The 23,156-nt window shown below is 43.2% G+C and overlaps 1 protein-coding gene across 1 annotated transcript; it reads right to left on the bottom strand.

The window, feature by feature from the left end:
• Window positions 1–227: 227 nt before the first annotated feature.
• On the bottom strand, window positions 228–18,416 carry LOC102461913 (S-adenosylmethionine synthase-like). The gene is made up of 9 exons (XM_006132719.4): window positions 18,222–18,416; window positions 14,490–14,567; window positions 11,602–11,724; window positions 10,402–10,514; window positions 9,646–9,789; window positions 7,526–7,744; window positions 6,946–7,128; window positions 3,342–3,475; window positions 228–2,041 (listed from the first exon to the last, which is right to left on the bottom strand). The coding sequence occupies exons 1-9, from the start codon at window positions 18,292–18,294 to the stop codon at window positions 1,939–1,941; spliced, it is 1,170 nt and encodes a 389-aa protein (XP_006132781.2). The 5' UTR covers window positions 18,295–18,416; the 3' UTR covers window positions 228–1,938.
• Between the last annotated feature and the right edge of the window lie 4,740 nt (window positions 18,417–23,156).

The following is a 23,156-nucleotide window of genomic DNA, read 5'->3' as shown; positions in this document are numbered from 1 at the left end:
TGGTTTGAACATTAAAGGAGCACCTGAGTATCCCAGGGGGCATGTTGGATAGTTGGGAGTCCCATATGCCCCCCCCCCTTCTAAAGGACTATACAATGGAGGTGCCTCCACCTGGCTAGGCCTGTATGCACTTGATGGTGTGCCTTGGGAATAAACCTACTCCTGTAATAATCTGGATTCAACTCCAAAACTACAATTATAAACAACACACATGACATTGATTCAATTAGAATTAACACCTTTACTTAACAACTTGAACAGGGTCTTACACGCTAAAAGTGAATAAAAACAATTACAAAGTACACAGAATTAAAGGAAAAACTTAAAAAACAACAAATAGTCTAGTAGCACCTTAAAGACTAAATAGTTACAAAAGGCTGATAAGAACCATTAGTTTGCATTTGGATAGGAAGATGACCAACACCAAATACTACACAAACATTAAAGAACCACTAGCACCTTCATTGTTTGTTTGGTTGGTAAAGTCATTAAGATGTGGAAGATAATGTGTGAGCCATCCCATATCCTGGTTCATACCATTTGCATAAGAATTCAATTTGTGAATGAAGTTAAGTTCCAACCCTTCTCTGTGTATGTTGCTTGTGTAATTGGTCTGAAACAAAATGGTTACTTGGTGATCCATTAATGAGTGTCCAGGAACATTAAAATGTTCTCCAACAGGTTTTTGTATATTGCCTTTTTGGATATCTGATTTGTGTCCATTAATTCTTTCCCACAGAGACTGTCCAGTTTGGCCAATATACATTGTAGTGGGGCATTGCTGGCATAGATCACATTAGTGGATGTGTGCAGTTAAATGAGCCTCTGATCTGTGGCTAATGTGGTTGTGGAGCCAGGGGTATTTGGCACTGACAGAGCAGGAGGGCTGGGTGTGAGGAGCCAGGGGGTGCTTGGCACTGACACGGCAGGAGGCGCTGGGTGTGAGGAGCCAGGGGGTGCTTGGCACTGACACGGCAGGAGGCGCTGGGTGTGAGGAGCCAGGGCATGCTTGGCACTGGCAGTGCAGAGGCGCTGGGTGTGAGAAGACATGGCTGTGCCCCTAACTTGAAGATACAAATTGTCTCCAAATCAGAAGTAGTTGTGGGTGAGGATAATGTCGCAGAGCTCTGTAATCAGGTGTGCAATGCTGTCATCGTGGATGGTGTTCCTGATAGCTTGTAATCTGTCTTCATGTGGAATGCTGGTGTAAAGAGCTTCTACGTCCATCGTGGCCAAGACGGTATTTTCAGGTAGATTACTAATGTTTTGTATTTTCCTCAGGAAGTCGGTGGCGTCGCAAAGGTACATAGGAGTGCTGGTAGCATAGGCCTGAGGAGAGAGTCAGTATAGCTAGATAATCCTGTTGTAAGTGTGCCAATGCTTGAGATGATGGGTTGTCGGGACTTCCAGGTTTGTGTATCTTAGGTAGCAGATAGAAAACTCCTGGTCAGGGATTAGGGGCGGTGTTAGTGTAAATTTGGTCCTGAGCAGCATCAGGCAGCTTCATGAGCAGTTGTTTCTGGGTTTTTTGGTATTCTTTAGTGGGCTCACAGGAGAGAGGCTTGTAGAATCTGGCATTGATGAGTTGTCTGGTCACTTTCTGTTCATGATTACTACAGCGTCCCTTTGTCAGCCTCATGGATTATGATGTTAGAATTGTTTTGTAGGCTGTGGATTACGTTGTGTTCTGCATGACTGAGGTTATGTGACCAGTTATGATGGAAACTTCAAAGAAATGTGTGAAAAGATGCAGCAGCAGAAGTCCCATTAAATAAAGTCTGTGAGTACAATGTTTCATTTATGCTATTATTAATCATTTTGTCAATTATCTAGTATATTAAGTTGTATGTTTTCAGCTTAAAGCGCCACTGAGCCCACAACCATATCTGCTCATTAAAAAGATTCTCCATTACAAGCTTAATTTGGATTTGGAGAAGCTTAATACACAAGCTTCTTTGGTATTTCCCATGTAAATTCTTCTCTTCCAAAGTGCCCATAACATGCAGTCTGTTGATATATTGGTCTCTTCAAATCCAGTGCCCTGCATAAAAAGAAACAGAAGTATTTAAGTTTATCACTACAAGAGACAATGTGGGTATTTTAGTGCGTCAGGATAGTCTGATGCCCTCCTCATACAAACAAGGGGAATTTTCACAGACAGTGGAAACTCTTCCCCCCATGAATTTGCCAAGAGAACAGCAGCAACAGAACAGATTCAGGGTCCATTTATAGCACCTAGAACCAACAGCAGAGTGCCTGGAAGTCTAACTATCAGAGGCAATATCAGTATGCCGTTAGTAGCAGAAACATGCATAAATACCTGATGTCAGCTAAGAATGTATCCTCTACCAGAAGGATGTTATTTGGATCATCTAACTCAGCCATAATGCACACAAAATGCACTTATAGACTTGAAATGTCTTTCTCCTATGCCCATGCAAAGATGTAGCAGGATGACTTGTTCATTTTCAATGTAATATAGAGCAGGGGTTTTCAAACTTTGGGTTGTAGTTTGTAAGGGTTAGCCACTGGCTGGCCACGAGACACTTTGTTTACCTGAGTGTCTGCAGGTACAGCAGCTCCCAGTGGCTGTAGTTTGCCATTCCTGGCCAGTGGGAGCTGCACAAAGTGGTCCAGCCCGCACTGCTTCCCACAGCTCCCACTGGCCAGGAGGGGTGTACCCAGGAGGTGTGTACCGCTGCCACTGGGAATAGCGAGCAGCCATGCCTTATGCGGCCTGCAGACTGCTGGTTAAGAATCGCTGCTATAGGGTAATAGTGTAAAAAACTACAATGTTTCTCATACTGGGTTCCTGACACAAAAAGCGACTGCAAGCCTATTGACACTCTTGCTTCTGCGCTACCTTCAGAGCTGAGTGGCCAGAGAGCAGCGGCTACTGGCCAGATGCTCAACTCTGAAAGCAGTGCTGCCATCAGCAAGAGCACAGAAGGCTGGCACAGTATGAACAGTTTGATTTCTCTGGGATTTAAGTAAATCCTAAATTATAATCACATGTAAAGTGTGGGGCTACAAATTGTACCAGAACCTAACTACATTATTGCCTTCTTACACATTTGGTAAAAAAAAAAAAATGTTCAAGGGCAGAATGTTTTAAACCATTCTACAGGGAGGATCCAACTTGAGGACTGGTTTTATGCCTTCGAGTACAGCAGATTTTGTAGAAGGAGGACACAAAGACGGCACTAGTAACTGGTATTGTAATGAAAATAAATTGTTAGCCGGGATTTTAGGAACCAAACACTTGAATTTGAAATTGTTGAACTGTCTATGACACTAGTGTGAAGAGTCAGTGTGTGTAAGTTCTCCAGTGGGAAACAAACCTTATAATGGCTCCAAGGCGTAGATCAAAGTTTTTCTGCACAATTTCAAGCAGCTCCTCTTCTGGTCTATCTGAAGTGCCATAGTGGAACACTGAAATGGCTAGAGGATGGCTCAGACCAATTGCATAAGACAGCTGTAGGAGACACATATCAAACCAAGTCAGAAACTGAAGTTCAACTTAGCACCCTTATTTTTCACAAAAATAGAGACCTGCCTAGTTTTAGATTTCCCTGCAGAACAGATAAGCTATTTCCTTTGGGATCAGTTTTTAATATTCCATTACAGCATGTTCCTGCTGTGTTGTGGTCTGGTACCTTCTGCCAAACAAAGCATCTGTTACTGTGCCGCTGTTGTTGGGGTCCAAAGGAACTCCCATCATACAATGGAAATACACCATCCACAGGAATGAGGAGCTAGAAGAGCTCTGCCATAGAGGAAATGGGTGCACCTTTCCGCTTAGTTATGATGCATAAATAAATCTGGGAAGATCTGTTGTTTTTTTTAGGAACATAAGATCCGCCATTCTGGGTCAGACCAATGGTCCATCCAGCCCAGTAGCCTGTCTTCCACTAGTGACCAGAGGGAAATGAACAGAACAGGTCATCATCAAGTGATCCAATCCCCTGTCGTACATTCTCAGCTTCCTATTCCCAGTCCCCGGTTGCCCTCCAGACAAACAGAGGCTAGAGACACCAGCCCTGCCTGTCCTGGATAATAGCCATTGATGGACCTAACCTCCATGAATTTATCTAGGGTTTTTTTTTAGAACCCTGTTATAGTTTGTTTACATTAGAAGTTTAACTCACCTATCCTGTTTGACTGGAAAACTATGCGAGAGCAGGTAAATATTTGACAGAAGTGCTTTCTGCTCAGCCTATCAGAAGTCTTCTGTCTGGCTGATTTAATTCAAACACTCCCAAGGACACGTCTTTTGCTCAAGAGTTAACACCTCCTTCCCCTGTGCAGTTAAGGGCCGACAGAGCTAAAAAAATCAGCTCTCTGGGTCCCAAGAGAAAAAAAGCCAATAAAGCAAGAAAAACTGACTTGACATTCCTGATATTTCATAAGTAAACAAGCAGTTGCAAGAGGGAATTTTGACTTGGGCAATTCCTCACTTCTGAGGCTTTCTCCTCCCCTTATGACGTTGTTTGATTGAAACTTGTAAAAATATTAGATCCTTGTGCCTATAGAACTGCACCTTTGTGTATTCCTGTATGTGGAACTTCTGTCTAGCGCGAGCCTTCTGTTGTGGTATGTGTCTGCAGTGCACCTGCAGCAGCTATTGTGTGCCTGGAATTCTGAGAGAGTTGTTACAGCTAGAGCAATAGTTAAACATTCTTTGTCTCTATAAACTGGTTTTCCACAAAAGTTGGTTAGTGTGGAAATAATTTCCAGAGCAGAACCAGTTCAGCAGGCAGAGAGACTCCTCAGCAGAGGATGGCTGCATCTTGCTACAAATACTGGAGAGCCCCAGGACAGTGGTAACACTCACTTCAGTATTGATTGATACGTTTCCTTCCTCTGATTGACTGTTTGCATCATCTATCCCCTACTTCACAAGACCTTAGTTGCCAGTTGTACTTCTGTGCTCTTCTCCATCAGTCTCTCCTCATCCTCATCACTAGCCTCTGCTCTTCATATATGCGGTCTTCCTAGTTTCCTATGTACTAATCCCTTCTGGCTTCTCCTCCTGACTCTACACCTGCCTCAATGAGGATGGCCTTTTCTACACTCCCAATGAAATCACAAATGTTAGGTCAATGCTGCGTGTTTTGAAAACCCCACTTAAAATGTGCAGAGTTTTAACCAATTATACTGGTGCCCCTAGAAATCATGGAACAAGACACTAGCCAACCATCACTCTTTGAGGCATTCTTTCTCCTTTCTCCACCCTTTACCAGGCTTGTCTATGTCGATTTTAAGCTGTGCAGGACAGTGACTGTCACGCTGGTACAATGCCTGCACAGTATGTTCCTAATGGGGACCTCTAGATACTGCATCATTAGCCATTATCAGGTCATTGCAGGAACCAAGGGTGGAACCATAGCTTCTGTGTTTAACTGTGGAGCAGCTCTGCCCTCTAATGTAGATAAGGACGTAGTGTGCTGAATGAAAGCAGATACACAGCAGCCACCCAGAACAATTAGAATATTTGCTGGTATTGCATGCTACCCAGACAATCATCCCCTTTTGTTTGGGGTTAGCTTTGGGCCCAGCCAGGGCCCTATATGGTAATATCTGTATAAATCAGGCAACTCAACTGCGCGGTACCCTAACATTAAAAATCTCAAAGATTCAGGCATAAGGAAAGAGAACTGAATGTATTGAATGGTATAAGAATGAGGGATGGCAAGTATTAAGGGTAGGTGCAGGAAATGAGACCAAGTTCTTGCTTCTGAGTGTATATATTTTTCTCTGTATTCATTCAACTCATTGTGATGATTTTGTCCCCTTAATACAAGAATGCAGTGTAACTACTGCAATAGTGTTCTACTGTACAAAAAGTACTGATTGTAAATCAAGCAGTTACAAGTAAGGAAATGCCCATGCAACCTTAATTTGGCCCTCTAGGCACATGCACTGTGATAATCTTTAATTACATGATCACTTACTATTTTTCCCCAGTGCCCCTAGGGAGCACTCCTTTGTCCTCATCTATCTGTGCATGGCCCCTGGTATTATTGATTGCTAAAGGGAAGATTTTATCTCAGTTATTTTAGTAAAAGTCAGGGTCAGGTTAAAGGCAACAAACACAAATTCACAGAAGCCTGTGACCCAGTCCCTGATGTCTGAAAATAACAATGACAAAAATGGAGCTGCCACAGTGGGAAGGAGAGCAGAGGTGGTATGAGAGCCCAGATTCACTGTGAAGCAGGGGGAGGGCAGCACCTGCGACCCACAGCAGCTGGGAGCTCTGGAATTCCTGGGCCACCCATGGGCAGCTGAGTTCCAGAGCCCCTGCCAGCAGAGAACTCCTACCTGCCACCCCAAGGCTGGAAAACATCACAGAGGTCTCTGAAAGCCACAAAATCTGTGACTCCTATCATCTCCATGACAGAATCTTACCCTAAGTCATCGCTTACCAGCCCAAGCCTGCACTGGGTACACACTCATACACACTGTGGTATCTGAGAGCTTCACCAACACAGATACCTGTGTCCTCACAGAACCCCATTGAGCACGTGCAAACTGCGATTTCACAGTAACTTTTAACTTGTCCAAACTTAGGTTTTCACAGGGGCCGCGGGAAGCATGCTGATTCCAGGCTGGCCACCACCCAATTTCACGTCCTTCTTCCAAATCACTGAGGTGCCAGAGTGGCTCATTAAAGAGAAGCTTTTAAAACGAGTGCAAAAGAATTCTTCACCATTCTTGGCAGGAACGGAGCCCTTTTTTCTGAAACTCGTTAAAAAATTTCAGTCAGAAACCTACAGTTAGCATGAAAAACTTCAATCCAAAGGCAAAATTGGGCAAAAGTATAAGCAACTGAAAACAAGGTTTCATAATTCAAAGTGTTAGGAAGCCTTAAGTACAGAGACTGCTATGAGAACTCCCTCTGAGGTGCCTACCAGGGTATGTTGCTCTTGCTTTTGTCCATCTTACCTGGATCAGTACTCTTCTACAGAGACCTGCTTTCACTAGAGATTTTGCAACCCAGCGAGCGGCGTATGCTGCAGAGCGATCAGCTTTGGAAGGGTCTTTCCCAGAGAAGGCCCCTCCTCCGTGAGCTCCCCAGCCTCCGTAAGTATCAACAATGATCTTTCGGCCAGTCAGTCCAGCATCGCTCTATAAGGCAAAGAATTACACGTTGACTTGACAAACCAAGGCTCTCGGTATAAATTAATTCCAACACCACTCTGGATTCACTGCTTGTTTCTTTATCTCAGAATCAAAAGTGGTGTGATCAATGGGTTGCTGCATGTCTCCTTGTAGGCAGTTATTTGATCTTGTCTGCGTGGATAAAATGGAATTTTACGTAGGCGGAACCACAGTTTGTATTGTGATAATTTTATGCTAGCTTCCTCACATCCTCCTGATAACTGCATATAAACAGACGTGACCAAGTCTCCTTTAAAAAACTTGAGACTTCTGTTATTTCACCAAATCTGCACACCTAATTGTTTTGAAAGGACATTGCATAATCTCCATCTATTTACATTATAAATCTTTCAAAGTATCTTACCTTAGGACCCCCTTCTATAAATACTTCACTTGGAAGGAGATGGTAGATTGTGTTCTCATCTAGATATTTTGCTGGAATAACTTCTTTGACAACTTTTTCCATTAGTTCTTTCCGCATCTGTTGTAGAGGCATAGCAGGTGCATGATGTACTGAGATCACTAATGTGTGCACACGGAGCGGCTCCACTGCACCCTTGTTTTCCTTGTATTCCATTGTGACCTGAAAAGCAACCGTGGACATTCAAATCCAATACTCCCTGACGAGAAGGGGCACCAAACCCAAATGTACAATTAAAGCAATTTCTTATTCCCTCTAACAACAAAAGCAATAGAATTTGGTGAAAAATGATTAGAAAATAGGACTGGACGCTAGATTATTATTGGTGATGCTGAGAAATGATTGACGGAAATATTGACCTCAAAGAGACCAAAAATAACCACTGTCTAATTAAAATCTAAAGGGATCACCAAATAAGCTTATGGCCATCTCTAGTTGGATACATAGAAACAATGTATTTCTAAAGAAAAACAGGACCTTGAAATCCTGACCAACAAGCATTAAGGTCAGTCAGAGATGGAACATATTAAAGTGCAAAGGGAAAGGAATGAAAACACTGAAATTGCAGCTGTGGTTAAAGTACTCTTTTTGGAAGAAGTTAATTCTAAAAACATTGAACTATAGGAGGTGCTGTAGATAAGCACTTCACACTGAAGTCTAACAATGTTGCAGATGCTTAATACCTCTGGGAATCTGGCCTACATCTCTGCTTTGCCTTACTTCCACTGCCTCTTCTTAGACCACATCTATACTTACAGACTGATCTTCTAGCATTCGATGGAGCAGGTCTGGTAAAGATACGCTAAATCGAACACTGAGGGCAACCCCTGGTTGGCACCAGTATTCCTCACAGTCGTGAAGAGTAAGGGAAGTTGATAGAGTGTTTACTCCCATCGACCTCCCACTGTGAAGATGTTGCCAAGCTCGGCTTAAGGTATGTTGATTCCAACTACATTTATGTAGCTGGAGCTGCATACCTTAAGTGGACTTTCTGGGTCTAGTATAGACCGGGCCAGAGTTACAGTTTGTAGATGCTAATCCTTGTTGATATAGGCAGTGATCAGTGTGACCCAATTCAAATTCAGAGGTAGGTGCTGGAGTTCATGGTTGCCTTTGTAAGAGTAGAATAGGACATCAGTGAAACCCTGACTCGTGATTATTTCCTGAACAAAGACCAGTCTCTTACCAACATTCCTTTGTCATCGATTACCTGTATGCTTCCCTTGCATATATATGAGTGCCTACATCCCCAAACTCATGTGGATTGCTTAAGGTGCTAAAAAGGTCATGTTTTTAGCACTTGAAATGACATTGATATGATGTTCTTAGCACTTGAAAAAGATACTTTGCCAGAGATAACACAAAGTGCAGCAGCACAATCCAATTTAAGTCACCACTACGGAACCAGCGAAATTAAACACAAACCACCCTCTCCAACAATTCCCTAAACTTTCAGTCCCCCCCCCCCCCCCCCGTTAAGTTCTCCTCCACCTTGTGAGAACAAATGTACATTAACTGCCTTACGAAGGAGAAATTGTAACTCTTAACCACTTAGCTAGCAAACCCACTTCTGACAATACTGGAAGGCTAAGGGGATAATTAACCAGCTATGCAGTATGTTACTTCTAGGTCACTGCTTCAAATGTAGCCTGTAGCAACACCCACTAAAAGATTTGGGGACCTGTGAGATGTGGGTGAATTGTCCCAGTCCAGTTGCCTCACAAAATGTGCCCTTACATCAAAAAGCACTGCTCTAGCTGGTACTGATTATGTTAGTGTCCAGGGAGACAGATACATTCCTCTCACTGCTTGTGTTGGTTCCAAGAGTCATGACTGAGATACTGGCAGGACAATATGGACCAAGTCATACGTGGAGTGGATCTGAAAATGTCATCTCCTGGCTAGTCTAACGTACTCCATTCAAGCACACAGAATTTGCACCACTGCCACGCCAATGACTCCTTCATTTATTGAAGAACATGAGTTGGGTCTAAAATCAATTGTGCAAGCTTAATGGCACAGCCCTTTTTATATCGGATTCATAATCCATTTGCATTACTAACCTGTGTTTTCCCATCTGGTCTAACCCAGGGGCATGTTCCATTCCTCTCCAGGGCTTTTATCTTTGCATTAAGTTTGTGTGCAAGTAGGAGTGTTAGCGGCATGCATTCCTCAGTTTCATCAGTGGCGTAACCAAACATCAAACCCTGCATGGAGGCAGCAGAAAATAAAGCATCATTCTAAGGCACTTATTTGCATCTTCTGAGCAAGGGAAGTGGCATCTGTGCCATGAAGTCTGGGCGTAAGGTGTCACGTGCTTATTTATGCATATAGTACTCTTAAAATCAGACAGCTGTCCAGGGTAATCCCTTCTTCCAAGAATCTCAGCCCAACAGCATTGACTGGTTTCCAAGAAATAACTCCACCTTAAGAACCCAGTTTATGCAGAGACCAAGCACAGCCCTCCTACCCAACATCCACACAATATCCATAATCCAAAATGCCACACATTTGCTCACACCAAGAACTTGAAAGACTAACACTGTCACTTGGTGACACCTACCACAACAAAAAGTTTAAATTTGTAGCTTTAACCTTCAGAGCCGTTAGATATGCCAAGCAGCACTTGTTGAAACCAATGCATGCCAGGTTTTCTTGGCCTTGTTATTAATCGTATGTAATATATTTAGTTCAAACTCACATGCTTTAATAGTCTCTGATGTATAGTGGATAGTCTTTTTTTTAAGTCAATGCTAATTAACTGATTTTGCAATGTTTATTTTAAGTATTTAGAACCCAGACCAATACAAGCACATTACCTGGTCCCCAGCTCCGATGTCATCTTCACTCTTGCCATGGGAGACAGCATGTTTGATTTCTTTACACTGTTGTTCTAGAGCTACCAGCACGGTACATGTCTTATAATCTAATCCTGGGGAACAGCAGGGGAAGAGCATGATTCCACAGTATTCTGCTGTTGTTGGATTTCAGAAACAAGTCATCTATAAAAGCTTCATTTCACAGAGAGTTCAAAAAAAGTTGGCTGAAGATTTGAGGTATTTGAGTTACAAACTGTAGGCTAACCTTATGCCAACGGTTTGGCTTTGTCTCCCTCCAGTGTCTAGAAAATGGATAAATATTTGCACACTACAGTTCCCAATCTGTTCTGGTCTTTTAGGGTAATTGGTAGAAGCTCATGCTTTTCATGAGGTGTCCAATTCTATCTGATAGGTCATGCAACCAGAGACATTGTCCGTATTCTGGTACTGGTGGACAAATACCAATGCCTAAAATCATGTAAGTAGGAAAGTTTGAAGAGTGTATGAAAGGGAGCAGGGCTTTTATTCACCATCTCTTGTAAAGGGCATTTGATAGAACTAGACAGAAATATATTTGAGGCAAATAAAGGCAAATGCTGCCATATAATAGTCACACATGGGATTAATTGCTGCAGTAGCCCACTGTAGCAACTACATTAGTAGGAATACTGACGAATTTCCTTGTGTTTGAACTTTAAGTCTCAATGTTTACTCTAACCCAAATACAAGATCAGTCTTCCTATTTTTATAAGAAGCAATTTGCTTGCAGACAAATACATGCCAAACTATCCTGTCATTTGCGCATGCTCCAATTCCACTCCATGAGCGGGAATGGAGAGTGTTCAACATTCTAAGGCCATGTCTTCACTTTGCCACGATCAATCTTCCAGAGTTTGAGTTAGTGAGCCTAGTTGAGAGTACCCCACTGGCGTCCCCCATCAGCTTCCCACTGTGGGGACGCCACCAAGCTCTACATAGCTGGAGTTGCATACTGTAAGCCGAGCTGCCAGGTCTAGTGTAAACCTCGCCTAACAATATCTTGGTGATGTCAACTCCAGGCCACAGCCATATTTATATTACCTTTTTGCCTCCTGCAGGATCAGATACCCCAATGATGTTATTTCACCGAAGACCATTACAGAGGAATTTGAGTGCATGTGCAGAACTGATGATGAGTCGAGAAGCCAGTACATAACTTACCTTTTGAAGAGTCATCATAGCCTATTCTCTTAATGGTCTCTCGCACAATTTGCTGGTAATCCACTACAGCTTTGGAAGTGATCTCTCCACACAGCAAGATCATCCCAGTTTTGGCCACACATTCTATAACACATTGAAGAAACATTACAGTTAAGTCTAGCTGTGGTTTTTCCAAAAGTGTTGCCAGGTGTCCGGTATTGGCCTGAACAGTCTGGTATCTGAGGCCTCTGTCCGGTAAAAAAAAAAAAAAGCAGAAAATACCGGACGTGTAAAATGTCCGGTATGTTCTGTTTGTCTTGGACGGAAGGCCACTTGAGACATTCCTCCCCTGTCGTGTCTGGTGGAGACAGGGAGAGCAAGGACTGTGTAGCGCTGAGATTTAAAGGTGCAGTGACTCTTATTTTGTGAGGGTTTTTTTTTCTCAACAACTTTGGTTCCCCGTTCGTTTGCTTTTATTGCTTTGCTCAACAAGTTTGGTCCTCTCCATGTTCAGTATTTTTTGGGAAAGTATCTGGCAACCCTATTTTTCAAGAACAATTGGGTTCTAGAATAAGATTGTAAAATCCCAGTTAATCTGTTAACTGGATAAACCTTAGGTTTAATCAGTAAACCAATTAAGCAGAACCCATGAGGGGAAAGGGAAGCTGGCAGACCCATGCGCATGGGGGCTAGCTTTTTGCTCCCAGATCCTCCCCCCCCTTGGGGCTTCTGCTCCTTCTCTCCCTCCCTGTGCTTATGGCTGCCACTGCTGGCCTCCCCCAACTCCTGCAGGGCTGGAGCAGCCCTCTGCCTGCTCCTGGGTACGGGTTAACCAGTTAAGAATGATGCTTACCGGGTAACTGGTTACCTGTTCACATCCCCATTTCAGAAGCAACGGTGGAATACAGTTTGAGACTGACTGGACAGAACACACTGTGGAATTGCTTCAGTAAAAAAGTCTTAAGCTTGGACTAATTTTTAAACCTGTCTTGATATCAATCGCAGATTTTTGTGCTTTGCGACAGTGTGGGACAGATCCTCTCATCTGCTCTAGTTGCTTCATCCTGTTCTGGCCACCTGGGATTCCCTTAGTGAAACTGAATCACCTAGTGGAGCAAACCCAGCTCCTCCTGGCCCAGACATAACGACAGCTCTCAGTGAAGAGCGAGCATCACCAGAACAGCTCTGTGCTCCATCAAGTGCCAGCTCCCCCCGGAGGCAATGTGTAGCACTTTGCAGCGTGGCCCTGTAGTCTTGTGATTGTCCCCGTCCGGTTGCCTGTTGTACTCATTTGATGCCTCTTAGCTTGTTTTAGACCAGTGGTCTCCAATCTTTTTACCCCCAAGATCACTTTTTAAATCTCCGAACAGGTGAAGATCTACCACCCCGCCCTTCCTTGAAGCCCCGCCCTCTCTATTCTCCTCCTGTCCATCACTTGCTGTCCCCAGCCCTTACTTACACACTCTGATAAACAGTTTATTTTTAAATTATGCGATACATACAATTAAAATCACGTGTTTATAGTTATGAAATAAATGGTCTGTTTTTTATTCATGCTATTTAAATCTAAAATGAAGCATTTATAATTATACATTTTGTGGGGACAGAGTTCTGTGGCGGGGGGCAGGGAAGAGGGAACAGGGTGCTGGGAGGGCAGAGGACAGGTTCTGCAGCAGGGGACAGAGTGCCAGTGGGGACAGGTTTCTGCAGCTGGGGACAGGGTGCCAGTGGGGACAGGAATAGGGACAGAGTTCTGTAGCTAGGAACAGGGGAGTGGGAACAGAGTTCTGTGGCTGGGGAGTGGGGTGCCAGTGGAGGCAGAGAGTCCCCTGTATCTGCCTCCTCCCAGGATTCCCCCCCCTCCCCAGAGGGAAACCAGCGCATGCCTGCCCCGGGGCCAACCCCGTGCAGGAAAGCCCCGGCGCCGACCCCCCGGCACAGGAAAACCCCGCGTGCGCCTCCCCCAGGGCTGACTCACCCCGCCTATGAAGTACAGGGAGCCGATGCTCCCTCCCGCAGTACACCCGGCAGAGCAGCTAGCGCTACTTCCAGAATCGCCGGAAGTGGCGCTAAGCTGTGGGACTTCTGTCCATCCCCGGGAAGCCGACACTACCTCCATTTTCACTTGAGGTAGGTAGTGGGGCTTCTCGGGGATGGGAGGGAAATGAGGGTTGGGGCAGACAGGACGCCTCGCGATCGACTGGTCGAGGCCTCGACCAGTTGGTGACCACGGTTTTAGACTATCAACTTTGGGGCAGCAATAGGTTTAGATACAGATTTCAAATGGTATTTAGGCATTGCTCTAAACTCAATTTACCTTAGGGCCAATGCCAGTCCTCAAATTCTCCTAGTGGGCCAATGGCACCCCTCTCTGGCAGATCACTGGGGGAGGGGTTTCTCTGCACGTTTTCCCCTGTGTATTCCCTGGCCCCTCCTGCTGGCCCACATGGTCCCCACACACATCGCTCCAGTCCTAACTGCTGCCCACAGGTGATTTAAAACCCGCTCCTCCACCACCTGCAGTGCAGCGGGGCTAGAGTGGCTTCCTGCCACTAGCTCCATCCCACTTCTGGCACGTTCCTGTGGACTGGGAAGGTATGTGCAGAGCCGTCCCATCCACGGGTATAAGCTATGAAACTATTAACTCATCTTGTGAAACTGACCAGATATCAGTGTTGCCAGCTCTCCTGCTCTGATTACAAGGCTCCTAGTCATTGGGTCTATTTTTTCTGGAAAGCCCCACCCACATTATTAGAATTAAGTCAGATCTGGGAATGTTGCTACCTCATGCACCACTATCAACTGTGATTGCTCTAAGTAGGTTATGCTTGTTTGTTGGTATAGGGTATTAGAAGAGAATCCCAGCCACCTTTTTAATCTATTTTTCTTAATCAGCAATTGGTACTTACCACAAGCAACCTTAGCATCTGGATCAACCCTGATATGTGCATCAAGAACAGCATCACTGATCTGATCACACATTTTATCTAGACAAAAAAGGTAATATTATTTAGTTGTTTCCCACAATAAACATTTTTAAAACATAATACAAACAATCTCCAGAAGTATGCCATAAATTGCCTAGGGAGACTGTGGAATCTCCATCACTGGAGATATTTAAGAGCAGGTTAGACAGACATCTATCAGGGATGGTCTATGGTGCTTGGTCCTGCCTTGATGACCTCTTGAGGTCCCTTCCAGTCGTAGTGTTCTATGCCATTTCCCAAGAACATCAGATAGGCACTAGAGGAAAGGAGTTGCATAGAATTCCCTTTCCATTGAAAATAAGAGTTCTGTTTTTAAGTACCTGCCTAGATGTGAATTTGTCAACTAAAAATACAGGAATTGATCCATGCTTTTATTCCCCCCCCTCCCCCCACTCTGGTCCACAGCAGCAGACACAATCCTACCATTTTCAAGTACACCAGGCCTCCCAAGTAACGAGTCACCAGGAGGGGAAACTGCCTTCTGTTAAAATGGTCTGAAGACTTAGTTTCAGGGAAGAGCAACTTGCAGAACTTCCTAATACCCGAAAAAGGTAAAAATGTATTGAAACAAATAGTAGTTAAACTTTGGGGGGGCGAGGACTTTTTTTTTTTTTTTACTTTGTACAGCATTTAGTACTCTAGCAGACTCAATGCTGAATGGAGGTTCTAGGCATTATCACTTACAAATTACCAAGACAAAAGGGTGAGCTATAAGTAGATCAGAACTAGAGGCAAATGTTAAATAAAATACACTAGATTAGTTATAAAAATGTAATTTAATAGAGCAGCACCAGATTAGATCCAAAAGTCTGTCCTGTGTGTCAGCAGAGACCTGATCTAATTAAGTTTATGGAAAATTTTATTTTCAAACTTCCATTTAATGTGAAAAACAATCTCTCAGATCTCTAAGGCAAGCAAACACAGAATAAAAAGAGAAGATAAACAGGCTGTGCTGTGATTACAGGGGCTGAAGTAAGCAGGACTTACTATTCATAAGATAAAATTATTTCCCCCCCTCTCTCTATCTTCAAACAGGGAAGGGATTTAAGGAAATTAATTTTAACCAGATGTCTTATGTGCCTTTAATATTTGGAGCAAAATTAACAATTATGCTCAGCAACAGTACTTTTTCCTGGGACAGTAAAGCAGTGACTTAATATTCAGAGCATGAGCCTAACCTGAACCAGGAACTTCAAGTCAGGACACATGTGGACAAAGTCCTCTGCAAACAATGAAGTATATATTTGTGCTGTAAAAGTCTCAATTTGACCTTTTAATGTTAACCTCTGGCTTTACTTGAATTACTAGAAACACAGGGCCAGAATTTTTAAAAGCATTTTGGTACCTATACATACAGACAGATATGTAGCAAGGTTTCTTCAGAGCACCTAGTAACCCAATGCCTGTAGATGCTTCTGAAAAATATCTAAATATCTTTAAACATCTTAAATGCTTACCGCCTTTACCTACACTCTCACGTTCAAGTTAAGGATAGATTAAAACTAAAAGGAAAAGCACCAAGAATGTGTGTGCCACATAAGTATAGTGAAATTTTGGTGTACAACTTACGCCAGTACCCACGGACTTGTCAGATTGGTACTTAGGATACGAGTACATTTCAATTCGGTGAACAATGGTTCTGTGGTTGAGTGTTTACATTCTGTAGCTGCAACAGCAAAGTGAATTTCAGTGGCACTCACTGTGTTTTGATTTTTTCCATGTTTGCTTTCTATGAATGCTCTTGTGCTAACACTTTCACAATGAAAATACTTCAGACAAGTGAGTGTGACTATTGTTCAAAGGCTAATCCTTTGATAGTTATAAAACGTGCAGTTAGCTATTTCCTGCGGGGAAGTGCATTCACATGGACTTTTGCGCCTAGAGCCTTATTCAGACTCCATGCTAGTGTAATTACTTGCAGGATCAGAACCTTTGTCAGTTACATAAGTGAGGGTCAGCTGGAGGGCAAGAGATAAGTTAATGAATAGATGACTTGAGTCTGAAAATGTTACTTGACATCAATATGGGAAGAGAGAAAGCAGACAGTAGAGAGCAGTTCTTTGTGGCTTTCTCCCACTAGAAGCCCCCTAAGACACGTGCTTCTGTAGCTGGTCCCCCCACTTGCATGTACTGCACACTAAAAGCAGTACCTGACGTATAAAGATGTCAACTCTCCAATGGTTTCCAAGACTTCCTTCTCCGCTCTGGCCTGCACTATTCTTTAAATCCAGCTCCCATCCTATCCCACGATACCCACGCCCACCTGATCCCACATTGTTTCTTGCATTTTTATACTGTTTCCATCATTCAAAACCCTTAGATCCCACAAATCCTACGAGAGAGAGATTCCCTCATGTTATGAAAAAAGGGTCAGTGTGTGTGTAATATATATATATATATATATATATATATATATATATATATATATATATATATATATATATAAATTTCAGACACAATTTTTATAACAAATCTTGCTTAAACCATATAAAAATACTTTAAGCCCTGTTATAATAGACATCAAATATCTTTCAAGCCACCACTTAAATGTAAGTATTAAAAATCTTTACCAAAAAAAGAACACTAGTTCTACATTGCTGAAATTTGTGACAGAGATGAGAGGTTTAGTGTTTTCCCACAAATCACCACAGTTCAGTTGCCGTTGGTTTTTTTTTCCCTCCAACCAGTCCCGCCTGTAACAAAGTGCATTTTACCCTGCCTTCCATTCTGTTACAAAAGGCGGCAGACATCGCTCATGGTGTTATCACAGCTTTAGCTTTGAGTTTTCTCAGCTAAGCATTTAAAAACCACAATGCAGTTTTACTGACAGTCTAAGGGACCAAGATTCTTGTTAAAGACTCAGACTTCTTCAGTAAACAATAGCAGCTTCGCTCCCATTATAACAGGCCAAGTTCACTTAACAAGGGTTCTCAATAAATCTCTAGAAAAAAAGCTATGTGGAAAAAAAGCAGCTGAACTTAATAAACAGCAAGGCTGACAACACTTTGTCTTCAGTTGGAGCCCTGCTAAGAGGTTATGGTTAGCCTATATGGCGTAACAGAGTTTCTTAGGGGGATCAGCATGAAACATACAATCAGAGTGTAAGAAATACAGCTCCATTGGGCATCACTGCCCATCACCAGTGTGCTGGACAATTGCTAAAAGCATTGCTAAATAGTACAGTGCTGTGACAGTGATATCCACAGGCTACATCCTACAGCCTGTACATTCAGTAACTTCTAGTCTTCTAAGAATACCACACAGAATTTTTTTTTCCTGATAAGTCTTGAAAAGGAGATTCTGTACAAACGTCTACTAATTATACCAAATGCTAAACAGAAAGAAGACAAACTTTTCCCAAATGATAAAGCAATTTGTTGTGAATGACTAAATATCCACCATTGTGGGTTCCTGTTTCTCTCCATTTGGTCAGAAAACCAAACAGATCAAGTTGAAGAACAAGTTCTTCCACGGTGAAAAGTCTCAGAGGGGTCGTAGTCTGGATCTGCGAAAACAACGAGGAATCATGCGGCTCTTTACACACAGCTTATGCCCTAATAAATCTGTTCGCTTCTAAGGCGCCACAGGATTCCTCTATGTTCTTCCATGCATCTAGCTGATAAAAGGCAAGATCCGACAGACATTTTTACTTACCAGAATGTCCTTCTGCAACAGATTCTGAGGTAAAGAGAAATCTCTTTTCTCTTTTTGAAGTGTTGCTCGACATGGTTTATTATCTTTAGAGAGTCTGCGGTGAAGGAAAAACTGCAGCAAACTGGATATCAGAGGAAGTACAGAAAGAAAGCTGGGGGGGAAAAGGTCAACTTATCAACGTAAACTGCTGATGTAACTGTTTCTGTGTGGTCATTAGATAGAAGTTTAATAGATTTAGGTTGCTCCTAGAGGAAGTTACAGAGAATTGCTTCTAACAACACAGTGAGAATTTTCAAAAGCTCTGTTTTGTGCATTTTTCTCTCGCTGACTTCAATGGGAGTTTTAGCAACAACTTCAATGGGAACTTTTACACACCCCTACCTCAACTTTAGGTCCTCTTCTTTCATCAAAAAATGGGCATAAGTGATAGTAAGTGAAACATTTGGAGACTGTAAGGAAGCAGCATGCAGATTTGTCATGTAAGCACAAGGGGGAAACAGTCTTCTGCCTCTGAGCAATATAGTGTCCAAACTCTGTATTTTGCTTGAATGATAAATTTTATAGAATAGTCTGTATTACAAACCCAGTTTTATTCTTTTTCTAATAGCCACCAATGGCAAATGATGCCCTTTTTACCAGTAAAATATGAGAGTCACTGGATGAGTAAGAAATGGCATAATTAAAGGTAACCATATACTAGGTTATTTTGGGGTCACGGGGAAAGCCAATTGGCTGGGTATCAGCAATCCCTCAACAATGGAATTAAAAGCTAAGGGTATGTCTACACTACCCCGCTAGTTCGAACTAGCGGGGGTAATGTAGTCATCCGCAGTTGCAAATGAAGCCCGGGATTTGAATTTCCCGGGCTTCATTTGCATGAAGCCGGACAGCGCCATTTTTAAATGCCGGCTAGTTCGAACCCCGTGCCGCGCGGGGCACGGAGTAGCTAGTTCGGATTAGGCTTCTAATCCGAACTAGCTACTCCGTGCCGCGTGTAGCCGCGCAGCACGGGGTTCGAACTAGCCGGCATTTAAAAATGGCGCCGGCCGGCTTCATGCAAATGAAGCCCGGGAAATTCAAATCCCGGGCTTCATTTGCAACTGCGGATGACTACATTACCCCCGCTAGTTCGAACTAGAGGGGTAGTGTAGACATACCCTAAGCCCTGCCTCAGATGTTCTTAAACTTGCTGATGTTTAGGCCACATCTGAAGAGGTATCTTGTGCACCATTTCCTCTTTTATTCTGAGACCATCACCTTCCTTCCTGTTTGCAACCCTACGATACTCCATAGCAATTTCTGCAATTGTGTACATAGAAAAATATGACTCGGCAAGCATGGCATTAAAGATAATTAAGGCGGTGGAGTAAGATCAGGTCTTTCTGAAACTGTGATTGTAGTTTGGCTAACTTCATTACGTGTGTTACAGTAGAGCTTCAGACCGCAACCAGGGATCAAGGCCCCCTTATGCTAGATGCTTTACACATGGAATCAGAATGAGCCCCTTCCCAAAGAGTGCAGAGATAACACTTCCAAGAGTCACTAGAGATTTTGGGGTCCCCAATTTGGGGTGCTCTACCAGAGACACTTCAAAGGGACCTATTTCAGAGAGCTGCTCACTTCCTGAAACACAAACCTCAGAGGTGACACAAGCAGAGCTGCCAAAAAGCAGGGCACCAAAAATTACTCATCCCTTGGGACAATCTTGGCATACATAGTTGCAGCTATCAGGTGGGTACACACAAAAAAGGAAAGACAAACAGTGAAATGATTGCCACTTAGCACACTAAGCAATCACAGCATGTCTGTTGTCTAATCATTGTCATACATTTCATATACATTGCTGCAGAGGAATTTTCACCTCCCCTCCCCATCAGGTCTGTCTCAGGCTAGGTCCTCAGTGCAGAGTTAATGCTGGTTAACTCCAGTGCAATTCATTCCTCAAGCTAGCCTACCTCAGGTGAGAGCAGAACAACACTTGAGGCACACAGAGTGATCAGATGAGTGACTCACAAGCTGTGCTAACTCAAGCTATAGCCGAAACCTCCTGATGGGACAGCCAATCCAAGTTAAAGTACTGCCACACTCAACACTTGTTATAACTCAGTTTAGCTCTGCAGTGAAAACAAGCCTTCTGTTATAACTGTAAGCCACATCCATGTGAGCAATCAGCTCTTCACAGACCACCAAGAAGTAGCACAAAGGCCACCAGTGTCAATTTGGTAATGGTTGCTCGTCTCATCTGAAGGAGCCTGGTGCTTAGATGTTGGGCAACGTTGGTAGAGCAGTGATTGCTCCCAAGGGTATGTGAGCTAGAGCAATAGAAGGACTTTAAACCAACATCCATTAATTTTATAGTGCGTTTCTGAAAATTATTAACTCCTTTAATGTACTGCTTTTCTGTATTTTAAAAGGTTTGTTATTACAAAGTACAAGTAAGAGTAGGAAGGCAATGATGCAAACTAAAAAATACCCCAGGCGCGATTCTGTGAAAAGTTAGTTCTTTTGTGGTTTATTTTCATCTTTTACTTAGTATGAACAGACACATTAATGTTCCTCTGCACAGAACTCAGAGATATCACCAGGAGTTTTGAGCGTGAAAGGAATAAAAGCTTGGTATTCAGAGAAGCTGAAAAATTCAAGAGGGTACAGAAAACCCACAAAAACGTTTTCCGCACTGGAGAAAATGCCTTGTAGAGACAGAAGGTATGTCTATGCTACAACTAAACAACCTCAGCTGGCCCGTGTCGCATGACTCAGACTTGTGCTGAAGGGTTGTTTTTGTGGTGTACTGTAGACATTTGGGCTTCAGCTCTGGGATACTCCCACCTATGGGCAGGAATATAGTCCGAGCCCAAATATCTAAAAGCAATTAAATTTAGCGGAGTTAGCTGGAAAGGGCCAACCGTAGGTCTTTAATTACAATGTAGACATATCTTTGAAAAGCTCAATCCTACCATAAACTTGATTTAATTACAAGGCATAAATATGGTCACTGGGAGAAAATTCTGGTATTAAAGGCTCTAATCTAGTGGAAAAAGGTATCACAAGAACCAGGGTTCAAAGCTGAAGCCAGACAAATTCAGATCAGAAATTAGACACAATTTTTAACAATGAGTGTAATTGACCATTGGAACCAATGGTTTCTTCATTTCTTGACGACTTCAACTCAAGACCAGAAGTCTTTCTGGAAAACACAATCTAGTCAAACACAAGTTATTACACTCAGTACAGAAATAACTGGGTGAAAATTAATGGCTCATGATAGATGAGAGAGAAAATTAGATGAGCTACTAGTCCCTTGCTACCTTAAATGCTATGAATGTGAAATATTTCTTAGCCCAAGATAGTAAGATCTTAGCTCCCATCCAGCAAACACGCACGAATATACACATTAACGGGTAAGAGTGTTTCTATTGTCTAACTCACTTAAGTTACTTACATGCAGGTCCATAGCCAACCAACCCAAAGGTGGAGAAATACAGGAAACTTTGAAGATACCAAAAAAGACATTGAGTCCTTGCTCAGAAAGTTTTGAAAGCTGATAGTAACCTGGATTTACAATTAAGACATTTTGGCTTATCACTGAGCATTTTAACACAATAAGATTTGGTAAATACCAGACACATGTTAAAGGCTCCATGCCAATTTCCTCTCTCCAATTTGGATGACTTTGGCCTATCATCCCTGTTCCTTTTCCCTCCCTTTGATTGATTATCACTCACCCCATTGGCTTACTTGGGTCTCTCCCCACCCTGTTTTCTCCTCTGAGAATCTTTACAGTTTTTCCAGACTCTGTCCCTCTCCTTCTTCCCTACTCTGAGCTGAGCTGAGGTGATGTCTCTACACTTCTTTATAATGAGGCCTCTTAATTCTCATGGGAGGCTTCTTTCATCCAATGCAGTCTCTCACAACCCTAAGCATACCATAGAGCTCTCTGCTAGGCTGGAGACACAACTGAGGTCTGTACAGCCAACAGGTTACAGAAAGCTAGCCATGTTAGTCTGTTTCAGCAAAAACAACAAGGAGTCCAGTGGTATTTTAAAGACTAACAAATATATTAGGGTATTAGAGCATAAGCTTTCATAAGCTACAACTCACTTCCTCAGGCCACGTCGACATTTTGGGGAAGATCAACGTTGCCGCTAAATCAAACTGAGAGGGCGTTCCCGGTGGCCGGTACTCCTGCTTCTGTGTAGGAAACCTCTCCTGCACATCATCCAGGGGCGGCCCGGGAGCCTAGGCAAGGTAGGCAGCTGCCTAGGGCGCTGCTGGCCCGGGCACCCGATGATGACGTCACGGCTACTGATGGCCGTGCAGGCAGGGGCGCTGATTGCACTGCCCCACCTATGGCCCAGCTGCTGCAGCCGGCCTTGGGCCGCTCCTGTGCACATCATCAGGGATCTACAACCTCTCAAAGATGATGATAAAGATGGCTTGAATAGATGGTTCACTTATAAAAATCCTACTCAAGCACACCATAGCAACCTTTGTAATTACATTACTAGGATTAGAGCAACACCAAACACCCCCAGTGAGGGCTGGCCTCTCCTGCACACCATACCAAGCAGGAAATACAGTCTCTGCACTGAAATGACATTCTAATTTAAAACAAAGACGCAAGAAGGAGAACAATGCGAGGAAGTATAAAAGCTCACTATTCACTAGGCTAGTTATGTGCGTGATTTCTTATTCATGGCATAACTTAATGTTAAGAAACTACTAGTGAATTGCAGAGCTCCCTGGGAGACACTCTGTCAAGGTAAGCGTCTCAGTTTCATCTTGTTTCATCCTGGCCTTAGGCCTGTAAGCCTCTGGACACTGCCCAGCCCTGAATCCTTTCCCAGCCCTCTTCCCTAGAGGGCTGAAGAAACTCCCAAGCACACTGCTCCCCCAGCCATCTCTCTGTTCTAGGCAACAGGCAGCACTTACAAC

The sequence above is a fragment of the Pelodiscus sinensis genome, chromosome 6 (genome assembly GCF_049634645.1).
Source record: "Pelodiscus sinensis isolate JC-2024 chromosome 6, ASM4963464v1, whole genome shotgun sequence".
NCBI lineage: Eukaryota > Metazoa > Chordata > Testudines > Trionychidae > Pelodiscus > Pelodiscus sinensis.
This window is presented reverse-complemented; position numbering and strand designations above follow the sequence as displayed.

Coding starts and splice junctions, on each gene's coding strand:
- LOC102461913 (XM_006132719.4), bottom strand. CDS start 18,294: ATGTCGAGCAACACTTCAAAAAGAGAAAAGAGATTTCTCTTTACCTCA. Junction 7,745..9,645: donor GACCAGATGGGAAAACACAG/GTTAGTAATGCA, acceptor GTTGCTTTTCAG/GTCACAATGGAATACAAGGA. Junction 7,129..7,525: donor TTATAGAAGGGGGTCCTAAG/GTAAGATACTTT, acceptor TTTGCCTTATAG/AGCGATGCTGGACTGACTGG.